The 21,602-nt window shown below is 39.9% G+C and overlaps 1 protein-coding gene across 3 annotated transcripts in view; it reads left to right on the top strand.

The window, feature by feature from the left end:
* Window positions 1-21,602, top strand: part of Appl (amyloid-beta-like protein) — a 39,450-nt gene that overhangs the window by 10,599 nt on the left and 7,249 nt on the right. For all 3 annotated transcript variants that reach the window (XM_046632393.2, XM_046632394.2, XM_046632392.2), the window contains exons 2-6: window positions 3,481-3,534; window positions 4,236-4,367; window positions 9,747-9,873; window positions 15,774-15,864; window positions 16,853-16,983. In XM_046632393.2, the coding sequence (XP_046488349.1) occupies window positions 3,481-3,534; window positions 4,236-4,367; window positions 9,747-9,873; window positions 15,774-15,864; window positions 16,853-16,983 (535 nt within the window). The remainder of the gene's footprint in view (window positions 1-3,480; window positions 3,535-4,235; window positions 4,368-9,746; window positions 9,874-15,773; window positions 15,865-16,852; window positions 16,984-21,602) is intronic.

Here is a 21,602-nt window from a genome sequence, read left to right as displayed (position 1 = left end):
AAAAATCGTGAAAATTGTAAGGAATAATTCATTTCCGAGAAATTTACCCCTCTACGCGTACACGTGTTTTACACAAATTATAAGTTTTCGGGGTCGCTGATTACGAATCTGAAATCGGATATAAAAAATTCAAAACGGCGGATCCAATATGGCGGACTAAAATTTCAAACTCGATCGAATCCGGTGAAAAAACTCTGTCCAGGGGTTTTCGGGGTCGCTAATTACGAATCTGAAATCAGATATTGTAACTTCGGTATGGCGAATTCAATCAGCGACCCCAAAAACTCGTGCGAATTGTTTTTTGACCGGATTTGATTAAATCTAAAATTTACGACCACCATATCGGATCCGCCCTCTTGAATTTTTAAATTCTGCTTTCAGATTCTTAACCAGCGACCAATAAAACTACAGACTACTATCTTGTTATAAAAGTTGACTCAAAGGGTTAAATAACGCTTTTGGTACGGCAATTGCTTCATTCCGGCAAGCCGAGGATAGATTGTAGGTTGTTGGATATTTCTAGGTGAAAATGAGAGGAGAATTTTCACGCAACGTGCAGGGAGAACCCTTTTCACTCTCACGATTATATTCCTCCGCAGGAAAAGTTTTGATTGTGAAATCCAGGCCACTGTTACAGCCACAACTGTTATTATTATTCCTGGGTCTACGATGTGGCTTGTTTTATTATACCTACTTTATTGTTTGTAACGAGTGCGACGATGATTCGCTCGTAACGCATATCGCGCGCCAGATGAACCGCGAATAATCCTTTTATCCCAGCTCATCTCAAACCCGATGCTTTTGATCCTTACAATCGCGATTATACCTGTGTTGTACTTTCGAGATGTAGCGTGTTCTTTGCCCGATTATTCTCCATATTTATCCGCTCTTCTATTTTTATCCGTATTGTAATACGAAGAGGGCGAAGCTACGAGGATTTTACGTTTATCTATCTATGCGATAAATGTTTGTTTTTTTATTTTTACGCTGCACAATATCGATTCGAACAACTTGAAAAAATTCTGGGATACTCTTTGTTAACTATGATATTTCAAGGCAAGTTAGTTATTTTTAGAAAAATGAAATTGGCATCTGAATTTGGAGAAAAAATTCATAAAACGATAAAAAACCGGGAAAATGGATCGTTCTACTTAAAAAATCATAACTCACTAAATTTTTAATATTTCGAACCAAAGATTGACTGAGTCACTCTCAAGACAGGGATACTTTTTACGAAAAAAAAAAAAAAAAAAGATATGGACATGCTGCGGGATGAAAAAAAGGTACAACTGTTTAATTGAGTGAGGTTGAATTTTTTTAAGTATAACGAAACAACGATTTTTACGATATTTCATTATTTATCTTCGATGAAATGAGTTTATTTTGGATGTTTGTCATATGGGACTTACGGCGAACATGACGTGGGCTTATTTTAACCCCGGTGTGAAGCGTAAGGGTTACATTAACTATACGCAGAGTGAGAAACGTGGTTTCAAATATTCTACGCAGGCTCGTATCTGCCGGCTTGTTTCCGACGCACACTTTTTCCCTGTCTTCTCGGACTTTGGATATAAATTGTTAAACCCACGTTCGCGATTCCGCAGATGAGACTTGAATGATAAATCGAGCATCCCGAATACACGTGATAAAAGAACATTTCCCAAGCTCCGACATTCGCATATCATTCCCTATTGATTTTAAAAATTAATCGAAATCGAACCTACGCGTACACGTTGGCAAAATTTTTCCCAACAACTATACACGCTAACGAATGTTTTGAAAGATAGAATCTGTGATAATATTTTGATTTTGCGTATCGAATGTGGTTTTTTTTTATTTTCTCTGACTCTGTATAACAGTCTTCTCGGACATCGTGGTCGATGGTCGGGTCTTAATTAATAAATTGTGAGACGTTCGTAAAGCGTCCGGGGCGTTTATCACACGCTTCGAAACTTCGGTATTACACGTGGCTATGTTATATCGATCCTTCGAAGGAACCGAGTCCGTTCCGTCGGCCATTTTGAGGGCAATTCGGACTCAGGGTACCTCGTACCTCCTCCTAAAAAGTAAAGTTTAAAGTAGAATCTGATAGAGTTTAACGTTTGTTTAACCTCTCGCTTACTCTCTCTTTCTATTCGCTTCACTTACGTGTATCCGTGTACGAACATACTTATCGCATGTAACATATACCGATATGCGTACGCGTAAATTCTCATTGGATATTCCGAATATACGCAAGTTATAATTATTTTATTCACCAGCGGAAGGAAATAAGGGGAGGAGGGAATAAGGCGGGCCTCCGTTGCCTCGTTTCGAGAAACCAGAACACGATTATGCTACAACGCAAATTATTATTAAAAAGTACCTACCTAACAACCAACGTACTCGTGAAAATCCCCAAACTTTTGTCGTTAAGAAGTTGAAATTCATTTGTAAAAAATGCATCCGACGACGTGGCTGCGCAATTATTCTTTCGTCTTGACAATCTTTTTCTATTTTTTATTTTTCATTTATTTACTTTTTTTTTCAGACAAGATAGGATTGTAGGAGGTACATATAAATTCCGATTTTTTCACAAGAATAAAACCTATTCCCTTCAAATTGACGCCATATTTGTGAAACTGAATATCTCCTCTTGCATTTTTGCAACTTTTTTCAAAATCTCTCTCGTTTTTTATTCTAGGTTAAAAATATCCTTCCAGCGGTTGATCCACCGTCGTTTTGTTTTTAAAATAACGCATGAAAAACGGAAATTTAAAAACGTTAATTCGTTTCTCTCAGATAAATTGGATACCCACTAATGAGCGTTCGACGTTTCGCAAACGGTTGAATTACAGTCACTCGTGTTTCGATGACGTCGTTTTACGTACCGCGATGAGGTCAGTCGCTCCTCTAATATCACTTCTTCGTCGTCGCTCTGCAAATTCTGACAATCGATATTCCATCAGCCCGTCCCGCTATCATCTTCTATGTAACATATATAATCTATACACACACACATATATATATATATATATATATATATAGAGGTATGTATGTCGGTTCTATCAGGCGCTGGGATGAAGTCGTTCTTATCCTTCGATATCCTGCTTTGCGAGTTCATCGTTCCGCGCCGCAGACGTAATATACGCGCTGAATTCTGCCTCCGTTGCGAAATTTAATAATATATAATATAATATACCTACCTGCAGACCAGTATTCAATTACGTATACGTCTCATATTTTACATCTCCGTACGAGTTTATCATATTCATTTAGCGCTTTATTATGATATGTTCCTTCGTTGAATTACTTCTACGTGCAAATGTTGCCAATCGTACCACCGATGACGTTGTGTAAAACATTGTTGGTTTATTTTTCTTTCTTTCTTTCTTTTTTTTTTTTTTTTTTTTATCAATTTTTTTTATTCAATTCGACAAATTTCTGGATAATTCCATGGCCGGTAATTAATGCTTGCGTGTTTTCTATCGCTTGTTTCAGGCTGTTTCGGAGAGACTTGAATTGGCACCAGCCGGCGGAAGGTGGGAACCTCAGGTAATTGGAAAAAAGCATTCAAGTGTTTAACAGTGTTTACTCTAGATATTTATGTATATATGTGTATGTATATACATAATTAAGGGAACTGTTCCACCCCTGCAGAAATTATGAAAGACTTTGTGTGCCGAGTAACGAAGCTCTTGGAACTTATTTGTGCATGATCAATATTACAGCACAGCTCTGCAAAACTCACCGCCACTAATAAACGAGATACATCGCGAAAAAATTTGCTCTATAAGCATATAAATAACTGTGACACGTGATTATGTACACCGTGTAAAACTCGTAGTATATAATAGATCCAGTTTTTCGTTTCTGCAAATTATCACAATATGGTATGAAAACCCCTTTGAACATTAAATTGTTTATTCTCTAATTGAAACGAAAGTCGGAGGAGAATTCATCGTCGGTTTTTAGAGGTCAAAAAGAAGCACGAAATGAATAATTTACCGGGTCCGTTTAATTATGCATGAAATAATATTATCTCATTGCGGTCGAGCTTTCGAGGCTTGCTTGATTTGATATGCAGAACGAAAACCGTAGGAATTTAATTAAAAATAATACATAAATAAATACGTGAAAAGAAGAAACGTTAGTTTTGTGTTTGTTTTTTTTTTTTTTTTTATTTTTATTTTTTCGTCGATATCAACGACAATGCATACTTATCGCAAGCATCTTTGTTCGCATATCTCATCAAGGTTGCGACACTCTGCGAGGCGGGTGAAACCTACTTGACGCAACACATCGGCGATCAAGGTAGATGGGTCTCGTCCACCGACAAGAAGGGTTGCCTGACAGACAAACTCGAGATCCTCGAGTACTGCAAACAGGTGAGTTTTTACAAGAGGACGGAAATTTCCTCTACAATAAATCGTTAGCCGAAATTTTTATAATTTTATTTCCAACAAGTTATAATTTAGCCCGCAGTTTACATTGTATTAATAACAATTGAAAGAAGAAGAAGAAGAAGAAGAAGATGAAATAAGAGTAAAAATTTCTGAAACAAATATAAACTTAATACCAAAGGTTGTACGTAAAATATATATTCTATAGTGCGATACATGGAACGTAAAAATGAGTTCGAAGCGTTTCAGTTCCGAAAGAGATGTTATTGTATGTGTAGTAATAAAATACATAATATACTGTAGGTAAAAGTCGTTGAAAAGCTCGTTGAATGGAGAAGTAAAATGAGAAAACGAAGACACTTGTATTATCATTGTACGTAAAAGCGCAAAGTTATCACTTGATATCATACACGTTATGCGGTTGTATATTTGTAGTATGACATTTTCTGTGTTTCGATAATACTTGTCGTTGATATAATTTTCAATTACCCGCGGTGAGAAGAATTGGATGCCTGCGCGGTTCGCGAAGCTTTTCAAACGATCCGACCATCGCACCACCCCTCTTTGACTTACCCCCTCATCGTCCCTCGACACGCCTTTGCATTCGATTCTACACGTCGCGTCGCAACGGCGCCGCTGTCGAAACCGACGAGAAATTAAAGTAAAAGGTGATAAAAGGGAGAGCGAAAATGAAAATTACGTCAAAGACTAAGAAAGGGAAGAAAGAATCGAAGGTAAAGGAAAGAAACGTCTAGGCGGAACGAGTAATTTAAAAGTGGGGAAAAATCGAGTCGAATATATAAATTAAAAAAAAAAAAAAAACATACAAATTCACGGTCAATTCAATTTTCATCACTTTGCAATTACTTGTCTCGCCTCTTAACATCCATCTTGGTGTAAAAATTCTAATTTTTCAACAAAGAATTGGTGAGAAAATTTCGAAAAACGGGTTTCCCCGTTTTTCAGAGCGGTAAAAATCAAATCCGTGGTTTTCGTACGCCGTACATGAAACCTAAAAAATAAAAATTCGATTCGGCGTCGAATGCCTCACCGTATACCGTGTCGTTGTATCACGCCTATATACACCTAAGACATACGTCGTGCCCAATTTCATTTCGATATACAATTTCGGAAAGTGGTTTTTTTCGCCAGGAGGAGGGCACGCAAGTGCATAGGTATACGATACAATATGTCCGGATGTATCGCGAAAATAAAAGCTAGTCCGACGTTATTTTATTCGCGCTGCTTGCGGGTCCTCTTCGTCCTCGTCCTCTCCTGTAACCTATACCTTCCTAATATTACATCAAGGGTGCGTATAGGCAGGGATAAAAGGTGGATGAAGGGGGATGAAGGGGGAGGAGACAGCGACTCGATCGCGTCACCCGGTATGTGACTCGAGGTGACTGTTTCCTGAGTCACTCCACTTACTCCTGGCTGCTGTTGCTGGTTTGGTGGGTGGGTTGGTTCGTTGGTTGGTTCTTCCATGGTTCGTTGGTTCGTTTATTCGAGCCGGAGGGAGAAATGGGAGGTAAATATATTGTATAGATACCACGGGAGTCAACGCACCGAAGTGCCAGCGTTGGGTATTCCATATTCTCAAATTGGTAATTACTAATTACCGTTGAGCATTGGATATGTAATGAATTTTATCACATACACTTCGTACGACACGCGAACGTAAATTTCGAATATTGTATTATATATTTCTTACTTTCGGTGTGAAATTTGTGTCGGCATGGCAAAGAATTTTCAAATTAATAACTTGGGTATTTTCTATATTTGTTTTTTTTTTTTTGAAAACCAATCGACTCCTCGTTGTAAATGGATTTATCCAAAATTCAAATCAACTATTGTAAAAACGTGGAACGGTTTGACGGACTTCGGTGAACATTTTCTCGGACGTTTCTCACGAGTTATTATACCCTGGCAAAAAGAATTCTTCGTTTTAAAGGCTGAACATTTCTTCGTCGTCAATTCCTCGCTACCATACGATTCGCGTTGAATGCCACGCTGTGAGACGTAGGTGGGGTACCTATAAGGTAATAGACGTGGACGGATGCCGATATTGTGTCTTAAATTCTGTAACGCCTTCGGGGTGTGTAAGTATGTAGAAACGTACGTGTGTATATGTTTATACAATATACAGGTATACGCGTACGTAGTATACGTTATACAGACTTTCTCGAGACTCCGGAATCTGGAATCCAGAGACTGCGGGCGTAGCTTTTAATTTTCCAAGACTCGTCCGTTTATCGTTCCTTCCTTTCTCTAACGTATACGTATACGTGTGTGGTATACACGTACATACCTATGTGTTACGGATAGAGACGGAGCTAGCCAGGCTATTATACGATTCAGGACTTTGGTGCTTCTGCTTCGAATCTTTATTTCAAGCTTTTCTACCTCGAGTCGATTTTTATCTTCAACGTCTGGTCCTCACTCTCTCTCTATTCTTTCGGTCTTCGACTCTGCAACCCTTGCGGTCCAGGGGCGGCTTTTCCGTCTATTTTTTTTTTTTTTTCTTTCCCTCTTTTTTATCTACCGAACCCGGTTATTTTTATCACCGTGGATTATACATATAGAGTATCGTACCTGTAGAGAATGTCGCTTATATATTTCTGAGTTTCTTTTTACCTGAGCGAAGTTTATAATTGAATTATAGAGAGGGAGAGAATGAAAATGGGGGAAAAAAATTAGAAGATTGAAATTTTTTGCTGTATCATCTCGAGACACTGTTTTTTAATTTAGATAATCAAGTATTTTAACCAACTGCAGGCTGATCAAATCGCGGTTCCGTTTAAACAATCATTAAAAAGTGGACGCGTTTTTTTTTTTTACTGATAATTGTACGAAAAATTTGCGATTTCAAATTTTGTCGTCCAATCGTCGTATTCTGGAGAAATAATTCGACGGAAACCATTAGAAGAATTAGTAGAAAATTTTGTTACGCCTGTCACTAAGAGAGAAGGGGGAAAAAAAATTTTGTTTCTTGAAAATGTTGTCGTTTCCCTTCCCGAGGATCAACTCCGAATGGAGAAAAACCACGGAGGATTGAAATTTTAGACAGGTTTATTTTTGAATGATTTGTAACAGGTTTAGAGAGTGTCGGAACGAGAAATTTCACTGGGCTAAGAGTGAGGATCACCCTAATACCTACAACGTATAAGTATAATAGATACCTTAATTAGGCACGTCAGTTAAAGGGCTAATTGTAAGTGATTATTCTTCATTTCGGTGTAATATATAAATTAACACGGTAACGATGATAAAGTATTAGCGAAGAATTTTTTTTCTTTTCTTCAAGTTTTGTTCGACAACTTTGTGAAATTTAATAACACAAGCAAAGGCGAGTAGACGAGGTGATTATTCATCGACTATTACACGCGGACAATACATCGTTAATCTTATATACCTACCCCGTACATTCGCCTTCGTATACTTACTCACAAAATCCATTAAACCTCCATTTTACATATTGTTCTGCTCATCCGTAATTCTGCTCGCGCCCCCGCGTATAAACTATACCTAACGTATAAATCGGATCTTTTGAGTGTCTACGGACATAAAAACAATGCGATCAACGAAAGCGGGTAATAAAATTTCAAACTCGCGTGTAGATTTGTTTCGAATCGAAATAAATTTTCTCCATTTCAACACTGTTTCCGCAGAAGAAGTGCAAACTTTCCTGCCGTAATATCGTATGTCGCGTACGCGAAATTTTACAATTACACCTACAAACGACGTGGAGAGAGAAGGGAAAGGCATATAAAAAATATAAAACTGCGTGTATGCACGCATGTTCGTATATCACACATCGTTACCTACGTAACAACAAACGCAGCGTCAAAGTGCAGGAGGCAGGCCGTCGTCGTCTGGTTAAAAAGAGTCGGTTTACACCCACGCAAATACCTTATACCTGCCCACCTACGTACCTACGTACCTACGGATCTACGTATCTACCAACCGAAGCGCATCTAATCTTGTACACATAATTTACATACACATGTGCGGGATATTATACCTGCGTGTGTGTGTAGACAAAGTAACGTGCCGTAAGGCGCGATATTGGACCACTTATATACGTATACGTATAGATTTATACATGTCGTAGGATATTACGGCTGCAGCAGGCGCCGGGCGATGCAGTCTCGCCATTTTCTCACGCCTATAACTCTTTTGGTCACAAATTGTTATGCCGGGTGAAGTTTCGTAACGAGATGGTATTCCATGGTTTTTCGACTAGCTGATTACGAATATGAAATTAGGTTTTGAGGATTCGAGATCGTGGATCCGATACGGTGCACGAAAATTTCAAATTTAATCAAACCCGATCAAAAAATTATATTCACGAGTTTTTCGGATCGCTGATCGGATTCGCCATACCGAAGTTTCAAAATCCGATTTCAGATTCGTAATCAGCGACCCCGAGAACTTATAATTTATGTAAAACACGTGCACGCGTAGAGGGGTGATTTTCTCGGAAATGAATTATTCCTTCAATATTCACGATTTTTTTTCAATCAATTTGTTTCCAACGATAATAATTTACATTACATCGCAATAATCACTCTCGAGTATTGAAAACCTCTTAGTCCACTATCAGAAATGGCAAAAAACCGATAAGAAACATATTTTCAAAGTTCTCTAAGTATACCAAAAATGGATACAAAATAGATGGTAAGCATACTTGCCACTGTTGGACATTGGATGACATATCATATGTATATGGAGGACATATGAGGTATAATCGTAAGGAGCTATATTCACTGTCTGGAAAATCACCCTTATCTCGTGTTCACCTTAACGCGCGTTTTCCGGACTCGTAAATCCGAGGCGAAAGGGAAGAGATAGAAGAAGGGAAAATAAAAGCAGGAAAGAAGTAGATGTAGGAAAAAAAGTAAAAATCTCGAGAAAAGTGCGGCATCGCTTAGCGAACGGCACAAGTCGCGGCAATTGCTCTTGCAGATATGATTCAATCTGCCGGTGCAGGCTTCTTCGGGAAGAGTGACGCGATTTTCTTCTTCTTCTTCTTCGTTCTTTCTTTTCTTTTTTTTTCCCCCCCATTTATCCGCGAGAAAACGATCAGGCTGAAGTTACAGCGAGGTTAACGAACGAAACGAAACAACGGCAAGAAATTCGTTACTCTACAATGTTGAAAATCTGCACTTTCAGAGAGTCTGCTTTTCGAAATACATTGATCGACGTGTTTCGTTGGTTACTAATCCTAAATTTCAGACAGGCATATTTGGCGAAGTAACGATAATTTTTTTCTAAACACGCATCGTCACGGCGACGCGACTAACGATAAGCTCGACGTCGTGCGACGATTTTAATGAAACTAACCATCTTCTCGTAAATTTCCAGGCTTACCCGAGCCGGGACATAACGAACATCGTCGAGTCTACCCACTACGTCAGAGTGAGCGGATGGTGCAAACCCGGACGAACCAAGTGCAAGCTTTCACGATGGGTTCGGCCCTATCGATGCCTCGGTAAGTTTATGCCAGCCATTCGCCCGCACTCGACAAAGGTGAAATTCTTTGGCGTGCATCGCGGATTAGCCGTGTAAACCCAACCGCGTGGAAAATAACTCTTATAATTATACGAGAAGAAGAAAAAACTATTGTTATAGCAGAGAAATTGAAAAATTCTGGTAAAATTTATTGATATCGATACGATGATTTAAATATTATTATAAATTTGAGCACTTGAACAATATTTTCCGATTGTCGCAATGTTTGTAATACCTCTTTCTTTCGTTAACTCGTGCGTTTTTATTCAGTCAAACGAAGCTGAGACGTTAATTTATCGTCGAGCCAACGTCAAATTGTTATCGCAATAATTACAATAAAATATGGTATAAGTGACCGTAATCAACAATCATAGCGATAATAGTAACACATTTACAGTCGCGGGTTGATGTTCCGAATTTGAAAAGTTAGGAAAGCGCCAAATTCCGAATATTTTGCTGGCGAAACTTAAAGCAAAGAAATCAAACGTTGACGAAACATCAAAGTTACGAATGGTTCAAAACTCGACAATCAAAGTTCCGAAGGTGAAAAGTTCCGAAGGGACAAAATGCCGAAAGGTTTTTTTAAAAATTAAAAAATCTGAAACATCGGAATTCCAAATGATCCAAGATTTTCAGTTCTGTAAACTTCTGTCTTCGTGAAATTTCACCACTTTGATTTTCTCATTCTTTGCACCCACTCCTTGAGTAAATTTTACCCCAACCAAACTTTATTTTCCGCAATTATACTTTTCGGAAATTTGCGCTATCGTAACTTGAATTTTCGGAACATCGACCCGTCGGCTTACCGACCACTCCAAATTCTGTTGTTTCTTCAAAGCTTGACATCTTCGCTTCAACTTTCACCACCAAATAATTCGGAATTAGGCGTTTTCGGAACTTTTCAAATTCGCCTCAAAAAAACGTCAACCCCGCCAACACACCTTACATTTTCTGATGTATTGCAGTTAAAAAAATCATACTTTAATTTTATCTTCATAACTGTAACATCTTTCGGTTTAGGTAAATATTGAAAATAGTTGAACATTCTTACATACGCATATATGTTATATCATATATATATATATATATATATATCTCGGCGTATCTTTGCCCGCGATTAGAACCACTCCGAGACGCCGCGGCCGAGAGAAAATTCTTTTTCCGTCAAAGTGAGTCAGAGACTTTGGCGCACAGGCGGCTGCCGTGCCTCCTCGACTCGTTCACCAAACGATATTAATACGCCCCTCGATCAACGAGTGGATGGCACGAGCCCAAGGGTGCACCAAGCCTCGTCCCCGCACGAGATACGCCGACGAAGACGTCGGTGTTTGCAACACCGGCATTTCATTCCCCGGTTCAATGCTTCCCGTATATTATTGCACCACCTTGCAGTATTTGCAACGATTCTGCCCGCCTTCTTCGTTCGGCTAGTCTCGCGAATACGTGTCGGAAGCGATTCGCGGGGTCGATAGACGTGTCCGCGTATCGTTGTATCGCACGTACGTATGTACGTACCAAACGTAAAAAAAGTCTCGACCTACGTGTGAAGAAAATCAATATATCCTCACAGGCGAAGCAAGCCTAATGGACTGAGAGCGTATTGTGTATGCCATTATATTATACGTAGGTATAAAAGACGATCAAAGGGATCTATAATTATGTACGTTCCAAGCCACGTGTGAATTTCACGTCAAAGGATCTCTAATGACTTACTACGTGTACGTGCGTATACCTGTACATGTGGAAGTTGAGATTTCGGCATTTTATCGCACGCTAACGCGTGTGCGTGTTCTTGCTGTTTACGGTGGTAGTAAAATGTTCGAGAAATTTTCTCTGATATATTATACTTGAGGGGAGAAAATTTGGCAACTTTTTTTTTTTTTTACCTGAACAATAATCGTACAACGCGGAGAATTTAGATTATTTTTTATTGTTTTGTTTTTTTTCTAAATCCAAGCCGAAAATATGTTGTTCGAAATGAGGTGAAAAAGATGCTGTCCAAGTTTCAGTTTCTAATATTAATTAATTTAGAGGTGCCTTCGTTTAAATAACATGGGAAATTTTGTTTTCAAAATCTGGAGTTTTATAACTCGTCGACGCGTTAGTTTACCGACAAGTCCACAGAACGTATTTTTGTCGGGCATTTGACGCTCTACAAAAAAAAAAAAAAAAAAAAATCTCGTTATCAATTTATGATAAATCTACTCCTTCAAAGGTTATTCGAGATCCTTGAATACCTTTTGACCTTTTGAAAAATAAAAAACAGTTGCGATATACTGAAACTGAAAAACACTGTAGAAGATTAGATTTTAGAAATTGAAGTTCCGATGCTCGTAGAACAAGATCGCTTTTTTGTGTCACAACAATTCGGCCAAAGGTATACGTGTACACGTATATATATATGTATGTATGTATATCACAAGACGCGACAATGCCGCCGAAACGCGGTTCGCCGACGACGTCGCGACCTAAAACTCACGGATTATTACGTACACCTTCACCTTAAATTTATAACTACCTACCTGAGGTGCTCGCGGCGCCTGGCGACGAATTACGTCACCGTCACAAGTAGGTATCCGTTCAAACGTGATTCAAACACTCCGTCGTCGTCGTCGATCGCGATGCAAATTTTACATCAATGGCGTATTGTTTCTTATACGCCAAGGTAAGTATAGCTGAAGACGCGCGAAATTTTCCGATCTGTATCGCGATCGTTTAACGTGACGAATTCTGTTGTTTTCTTTCTTCCTCTTGCATGAAATGATCTAATTACGGAACTTTACCGTTTCGCGTTGTCTTGTTTAGGGTCATTTTTTCAGTCATTACTGAAATTAAATTACAAACGCTAGCCGTTTACTCTGCTAGATTCAAGGTACTTTGACAAATTGTTAAGGTATAATAATAATAATGTGAAAAAGAAAAAAATGAAAATGAATTACTATTTTGGAAAATCTCGCTGTATTCTGCAATAAGGATAATTGTAATATAAATACAATTATAATTACGAGGACGAAAAATTTGGATAATTCGCATCTCTGCGTTTTTTATTATTATAGACGCAACGTGATGGCGTATTATGCTAATTTTTTTTTTGTTCATTTTTGCTAATTAATCCATCGTCATTTACACACAAGTTTCACTGTTTTTTTTTTTTTTTTTTATTTTCTTACTTTCCATCTTAAGCCACAGTGATTATAATTATTTCTCTATTTTGTTTTTCACAACAGTTTAGTCGCGTGGACTTGATAAAAATTCCGGCGTAGAGTTGCAATATTTTTTATCTCGTGGATTGGAGATGTTATGCGTTATGGAAGCAGAAATATGGATGGCATAATCGGGGAACGAGGGCATATAAGATAAAAAAAAAAAAAAAAAATGACACAAGGGAAAAAACACGGCTCCTTTTCCCTAATTCGATAAAACGGTTTAATACGTATAATATGTATATTGATATATGTATATATATGTATATTATACGATACGTCCCTTATAAATACATCCGCAGGTGACCCTGATAAACGATTCGGAAAGAGCATATTTCAACCTTTCCAATTCGCCATAATATACAGAATATTTCAAGTATACATATATATATATATATATATATATATATATATATATATATATATATATATATATATGTATAGCAGGCTGTAAATGTCGACCTAACAATACGGGACGCGGGGGTTGCGTAGATTTATTTATAAATACAAGGGAGAAAAGTTTGGCAAGAAGAAAAAGACAAAGAAAAAGTATAAGGAGAACAGTAGCTACGGGGCTCCGTAAGCCGCGAGTATAAGCGACACCCTCCATGGGGTTGATATTCCCGTTTTTTTTTTTTTTTTTCGTCCAAACTCTGCGGTTTCACCCTCGATATAACTGCCGAATTTACCAGACACGATATTGTGTCGTCTTCAGCTTATAAATTAACGGAGGAAGGACGTAGAGTGACGAGAATAATTGAGAGCTTTTTTTTTTTTTTCTTTCGTTTTGTTCTCAAATTTCCTAACTCGATTCGTTCTCTTTTACTCTCGCACGGTGATCCCGGCACCTCGCGAAATATTGCAGCAACGACCCGACCCTTTCCCATCTTTCCGGTATTCGAACACAGAGGCGGACGAAAAGCCGATACTCCTTTTTTTTTTTTTTATTTTTTATACGACCCATCGATTCATCGCCGTAAACAAATCACAAAGAGTTTCTTCATTGCTCGAACTGTACATCGCGTTTCTGTTCTCGATTTTTCCTAACGTAGGAAAGCCACCCACCTATATATATATATATATATGCGTGTGTGGGCGTGTATCACATTTGTACGAATGTGTACGGATTGAATTTCAATAACACACGTGGCATTCGAGTTTTCCCCCTTATAAATATCCATTGCCAATCCTCGTTTCGCGTCAATACGTCATGTCGACGATCGGCACACGAGTTTCGCGTACATTTTTATAATATATGTATACGTATTTGAAAGATACACGCGCGTGTATCCTGAAACTTATCGTCTCGTTAGACACGCGAATCGCGCATAGCTTTTGTAATTGTATTTGTATTACGAGTCGCGAGATATATCGTAGCGTTACGGACAGCGACGCGAGATTGTCTCATTTGTGGAAATTGCCAGAGGCTTTGCCGAAAGCGACGAATCCGCCAATCGCTTTGTTCTCGCATCTCACGGAATTCCGGGGTAATCAAATTTTCATACCGTACAGGTACGCGTGTGTCCTGCGGGTCCTTCGATTGAAGAATGTTGCGTTGAAACATTTCGAGGTCCGAACGAAATTTCGTGAAAATTATGACTAACGTAGAAGTTGAGGTAAAAAAATTAAAGAAAAAAAATAAAAAAAATAAAACGAGTAATTACTAGATCAAACATATTTCATTGAAGCTGAGAAACTGATTTAATTGAAGAATAATTACAAAGTAACGGTGAGTTACACCTCGGGTGAATATTTAATTACAAATGCTCAGACAGCAGTGTATATCGAATATACGAACGGTGAAATAAAAAAAAAAATTGAATTACAATTTGAAACCCCCGTCTGTATTTTTCAGCGAAATTTGGCGCTCGTTGCGCGTTATCATATCAGCTTTGAAAAACGATCTCATACAATCAAACCTGTAATTTTTATAGAAAAAAAGTTTTAGTGTATAAACGCGTTGAGGTATAATATGCGCGATTTTTTTTTTTTTTTATTTTATTTTATTTTTTTTCTTTGTGTTGAGTGTTATCACCACACCCGTCGCCGCTCGTTCGAAGCTCGACTTTTAGGTGTAGACCTACGTACACGTACGTACCTTTGTACTTTGTAGAGGTTACGGAAGAGACGAAGTGAGGGATCTCGCGTAAATTATACCCAAGGGGCGTCTGTCGTGAGTGGGAATTTCCATGCGGGATGATCCGAAGCGTGTGTGTGTGTGTGTATGTTTGCACGGATACAAACACGCAGAGACCGCGAAAACGCTCGGATGCTTTCAACGTCACTCTCGCTAATTCCCAGTGCCAATCAAATTCGGATTAACGTTCGTAGGTATTAAGTCGCTTGTTGTACAAACGTCGCTGGATACGCGATGTGTCCTCCTTGTACGAGCTCCAAAGGAACTGGCAAATTGTGCAATATCCTTGGATTTCGGGTGGTTCGATCGTGCAGCGGGCGTGAAAATTAAACCCTCGCCCAGACACGATCTCAATATTCATTAGGTATACAGGCAATTAGCGCGAGTTGCCGGGGAAAAGTCGAGACCTGTAACGTGATCGATTTGCTCCGGCATTGTCGTATAGTCGTCTGTGCTCCGGTCTCTCGACGCATCGGGTATCGTAGAATTGGAACGTGTCGTTGAAACAGGCTTGTTCATCTTTGATCTTGTGCTTTTCAGAGGGTCCGTTCCAAAGCGATGCTCTTCTCGTACCGGAAGGTTGTCTCTTCGATCATCTTCACAACCACACGAAATGCTGGGAATCTCACAGGTAGATATTTAATTTACCTATTTTTAGTAATCTCGGGCCCTTTTCTAATAATCAGAGGATCGGCATTGAAAGATACAACAGGAAATTTGCACACCAGCGGGATTATCGGGACGGTATTCGGTTTAAAATTTAAAAAGCAAAGGAAATTAAGCGATTTCGGTTCGTTCTCTCGTATATTATAATATTCGTACCGAACCGTCGATGTCTTCGGTATGATATTCTTCTGTATGCATTGTTAACCCTTTGAGTTATAGTGGCAAGTATTCTTACTACCTATTCTATATCCATTTCTCGCATACTTAGAGAACTTTGAAAATATATTTCTTATCGGTTTTTTGCTATTTCTGATGGCGGACTAAGAGCTTTTCAATACTCGAGGGTAATTGTTGCGATGTAATGTAAATTATTATCGTATATATATTCAGATTCGTAACCAGCGAGTCCAAAAACCATAGAATACTATCTTGTTACAAATTTCGATTCGGCACAACAACGCGTGACTCGAAGGGTTAACGAATAAGGGAATATCCACAGCGTGGATAGAATTTTTTTGAACCAACCCGACGTAACGAAAAAGAATGTACGATTTGCTCCGTCCGTATCTTTCTTTCATATTCTCCTCTCAATTATCCTTCGCGGTGTGACAATTTCACGTATCGACCTGATACATAATTTATGCTATAACGAGCCGTCCGAAATCCGGGCAAAGCGATAAAGCCGAGAGTTTCCAGTTCACTGCATTGTTAAAGGCTCGTGAATGCGAAATTTTGTGCACACACCTGCTGTACACAGTTGTCGGTGTTGTTGTAGTAATATGATCGAGTGGCGAAAGAGGATCTCGGGCTAAACGATCGCCATTCATCACGCCTATCCTCTTTTATGCCGTTTTTCATATTCGTCTCTCTTTCTATGCACACGTTATTATTCTGTCTTTCTTTCTTTCCCCCCCTTTCTCTCTCTCTCTCTCTCTCTCTCTTCCGCATCACAGGTGGAATTCAACCGCCGCCGATACCTGCCGGGAGCGAAATATGAACCTTCGGAGCTTCGCCATGCTTCTACCCTGCGGCATATCCCTATTTTCTGGTGTCGAATTCGTCTGCTGTCCCAAACACCTCAAGGGTGAGTATATCGCACAAAGGATTAATTATGCGTTAAATCACGCACGTGCGAATTTTCAGTCCTATGAAAGAAAAAAAAAAAAGAAGAGAAAGAACAATTAAAAGATAAAAAAATAAATCCCTCAAGAAGCGTATATCGTATATACGGTGTGAAACGAACCACCCCTAAAACTTTGCTAATTTCTTCACCTTCCAAGCATTGGTCGTGACGGGGTTGGGTTTTATCGGCGTCACACTCACGAGAGCGAGACTGCGAACCAGACCCGAGCCGTGTATAATCGATGTGTCAGGGTGTATAAGGTATTTTTATATTCAAAGTCACTCTCCAGTTGAAGAATCGACCTGAAAATCCGCGTCCCGCCCGCGGTGACGTGCTTGACTTTTACACATCGGAACGTTGAATAATTCAAGGTCAACAATGAACTTTTGTCGCCCTTTTCGACCAGCTCAAGTGGTCCCTCATCCTTTATATTTTATTTTAGTTTATTTAAAAACTTCTTTTTCCCTTCTCCTATTTTCTTTAAACCCTGGAGCATACCTTTGTACCAAACCCATCCAAGCCGCGGCGAAATTTCTTCGCTCAAATTGATAAGGAAGATTTATAACACGATTTGTACGTACCTGTGCAATACTCGGGAAGAAGAGGAAGGGAATCTTTTCCCAGGATTCGTGCGTCGTGTATCTTTACCGTAGCTGAAGAACTGTGCAGGTATAATCAATTGCGAAAGTTATCATTTACAGGGACAACTGTATACAACCTACAACCTTCTCCGATCAGTCGTGAAATCAAGCTACAACCATCCACTCTATGCTCTCGTACATAGGCTGGAGGGATTTTGTCCCTCTCGATTGCTTTCCCGGGTTAACGGAATGTCCAATAAACGGCCGAATCGAGTAACTGATTGACAGAACGAAGGTCTGAACGAGCGAATACGAAGGGTCGACGCACAGCACGTCCAAATCCTGCAGAGAGAGATACAATCACAGCGTGATAAGTCTCAGGGATTTTTTCTGGTCCGTGTTCTTATCCGTCTGTATCCTGGTTAAACGGAGTTATATATTTTCTTTCTTCCATTTCCGCAATACGTCCGTGTGTATTATATTCAACAGTTTGAACGCGTCTTTCTTGGAGTTATTGATTTTCATATATTATATCTCATAAAGCTGCATTGCAGCTGGGTGCAACGGAAAAACGACGAAATCGTCCTACAACGCTTTAAGAAGACTTCTACCACGCCCCGCAAGATTCAGGATTGAGGGAAAAGAACAAAAATGAAATTCAGCGATAATCCTTTCTACAATACGGTTGTATACTTGAAAATTAAATTAAATAATTTTAAAAGAACTTGAGTACCGTGAAAATTAGCGTTGAGACAATATCCGTCTCGTAAAGAAACGCAAACGACAATCTCGCTGGAGGAAAATTTTGACGTTTCTGGAAGAAGCGAAAAACAGTAGAGACTCCGATTCGGGATAAAAAAAAAGAAATAAAGGACAGCTGTTGTAAGCGTGCCATTTACGACATCCAAATGGAATCCTCAATATAGCAATCGATTTTTACAGCTGGTCCGGATGTGATGAAATTTGAATGATCGAAACGATGCGTCAATGAACAATGAACGCGATGAGCGGTGTAAAAAAAAAAAAAAAGAAAAGAAGAAAACACGTCAAAAAGCAAGAGCGAACGCGATGAAAACTTCGTCTGCAACGAAGAAAGCGCGAACGGAATGTTTACGCTGCGAGTCCATGGATGTGTACAAAAGGGGGTGCGGTGCATGAGAAATGATCGGTGGCGACGAGCCCTTTGAGTCATATGGTCCAGAGCTCCGGAGTCGGGTAAGGGTTGGTTTTATGCAGAATAAGGAGTGACAGTGCAAAGTGGAAGTGGCTACGGCGAACCAACGGGGGGGTGTGTTAAATGAACAGAGAGACAGGGGTGGGCAGGGGTTGTATAATACGCGCACACAGACGGACACACCCACATGCCGGTGGCGGAGGGAGGCTTTTCGTTCGTCGTTGACTGGCTTGCTCGTGCAATCAATAATGTAAGCTGACGACTGCGCGTCGTACGCGATGGCGATGCCGGCGATGGCGAGGGTGAACGAAGACGAGGTGGAGGTGGAGGACCAGGGAAGGTTCGGCGCGATTCGGACCCCCTCGGCGTCTTTGCCTGCAGACCGAAACCGTCACCGTCACGATTCGCGTCTGACCGAAAGGGGTGGAAAAATTTTGACGCCAAAAATACGTCCCGCACACCTTGTACCTACGATGTATATGCATGTATAATTTTTAGTTCCGGTTACCGCTCAGTCCTTGACTATTTTCATTTTTTACCACAATCGAAAAACGACAATTAATTTTCTAGACGATACCGGAGATTCTAGTATCCGTTACTATTCTTTCCCATTACGATCACTGTTACTAGATTTTCTTGCAACTGTTGCGAAAATTTAATGCTTGTGCAAGAATAAATTGACGTTAAAGCCTTGTTTAAATAAAAAAGTAGAGTAAACCAAAGAAACTGATTTTGCGTTGCAAAATGGTTAGGCGTACCTCGTTTATCGTAATCCCAACAATGTTCGAACAGTTTTTTTCAACGATACCTGTTTTACTGAATTTTATACGCGTCTGTAGAGGTGGCGGCGTGTGACGTACTTTACCAACCGGGGAAGGAAACCCTGATGGATATGTGTGCGGATTTTGAAGGGATTTGATAAGGGTATAACGGGAGGACGTTTCTCTCTCCAGGCCAATATCGCCGGAACGTGACGACACATATCCAGCTATATACTCGCGTGATGCACGGTGTGTCACGCGTTATGATTCACGTGCATCGTCGTTTTCCGATACTTCTACACCGCGGGAGAGACGACGAAATGAACCCTGACATAAATTTATAACGAATTTATACGAATGAAAAAAAGATGCAATCGGTATTCACGCAGAGTAACTGCGTGTAATCTTGAATTTTGGTAAATCATCCCCAAATCTCGAACTTATACCGTTATCTTTTCACCCGATCCCACTGTCTGTGGATAATGGAACAAACATACCTACACCAAACCTACTTTATACGTACGTATCAAGAACGACTCAACGTTACTTCGGGGTTATTCTTGACTCGGTTTTTCAAGCATCGTTCCGAACTCATACCAAGAGAATCCACGTGTGCAGCGACCAATGAGGATGAGTATTATAAATGGCCTGCGACACACGTGCGTCACGGGCTTAACTAGGTGTACATATCGTATCACAAGAAATATAACATATCTCCGAGAGGAATGCATAGAAGGTGTTGTACGTACCTATGTGTGCATGTGTGTACATTAATACGTGTACGTAGCACGGCTCCGAGCCACGTGACCTATTTAAAAAGTGCGGCATAGCGCTGCGGAGGATACATACATGTATCCAAAGCAGCATATACATACATGTATGTATAATGTATGCATTTACACATACATTCGTGAAACAGCACCGTTGCTGCTGCAGCGCATGCAGCGTGTTTCAGAGAGCTGAGTTTTGCGGGTCAGTCTTTTGTTGTTGATTTTTTTCTTTCTTTCTTTTTTTTTCATGTTTTTTCACTCCGACGGTGAAGACCATAAAGTTCTCGACTCATCAGAGACGAGGCGCGTCTCTGTCCTCGGAGAATGCTCTGTGAAGGAACGACTCGAGAACCTAGTTAGCAGCGAAGTTACAACTCGAGCTGCAACAGAGCCAAATTAGCGTTCGTTGAAATTATGCAACAATTTCAGCAAAGTTCTTCCGCGTCGCGGTCACGTGTGCATCACTCGAGGATCTTACCGTGCCAACGACACTCTTCGTCATCTTTCGGCCGTCATTCCGTCTAACGATCAGCCGTAATTTTTCATTTTCACCCCCGACTGTAATGAATAGCGGGATAAAAGGCGAAGCCACGTGATATAGACATCGCGCTTATTACGGTGGTTGAAAACATTCGGCTGGTGGAAAAGTGAACTCGTAAAATTCGCTGATTTTTCAACGTGTAAAGAACTTTCTGCTCACAGCTCGCGAACCTTGAAATTTTTACGTTTTATGACCGAGAGTCCGGGAGCTGAAAATTGTGCCGACGTATAAGTAGGAGCAAGGGGGGAGAAGGAGAAGAACGAGCCTGAAAATAATAAAATGAAAAAACTCACCCGCATATCGGATCCTGATATTCTATATTCGCTTGAATATTTTCACGGGTAAATCTGCAGCTTTTTACGGCATACGCGTTAGCATTTAGGTACGTAGTATACCTGTATTCTTCGGGCTGATTCTCTTGCGGATGTATTTTGCATTGTAAAATCAAAAAGGAAAATTTTCCCAGGCGTTGTTATATCAGACGAGCCTTGTCGAGCGAGAGAAGACCGTGCGGTAAAATTTCGCACAATATAGCGGGTATCGAAATGCCGCTTGTATTATCGCCAAATCCGCTCTCGATAACCAGACTCTGCCGTTGCTACCGCTGCTGATGTTACTGCACAACCCCATTCAGACCTCAAACAATGGGGAACGCCTTGAATGGGAAGGTATTCTGATAAATGGCGCCGTTTCGTAAAGGACTTTGCCTGCGCCGTTGCCAGGGATCTTCGAGAGTATTCGATTTGGCATTAT

This window comes from Neodiprion pinetum, chromosome 6, assembly GCF_021155775.2.
Source record: "Neodiprion pinetum isolate iyNeoPine1 chromosome 6, iyNeoPine1.2, whole genome shotgun sequence".
NCBI classification, from domain to species: domain Eukaryota; kingdom Metazoa; phylum Arthropoda; class Insecta; order Hymenoptera; family Diprionidae; genus Neodiprion; species Neodiprion pinetum.
The sequence above is the reverse complement of the archived record's forward strand: the minus strand, read 5'-3'. Positions and strand labels throughout refer to the sequence as shown.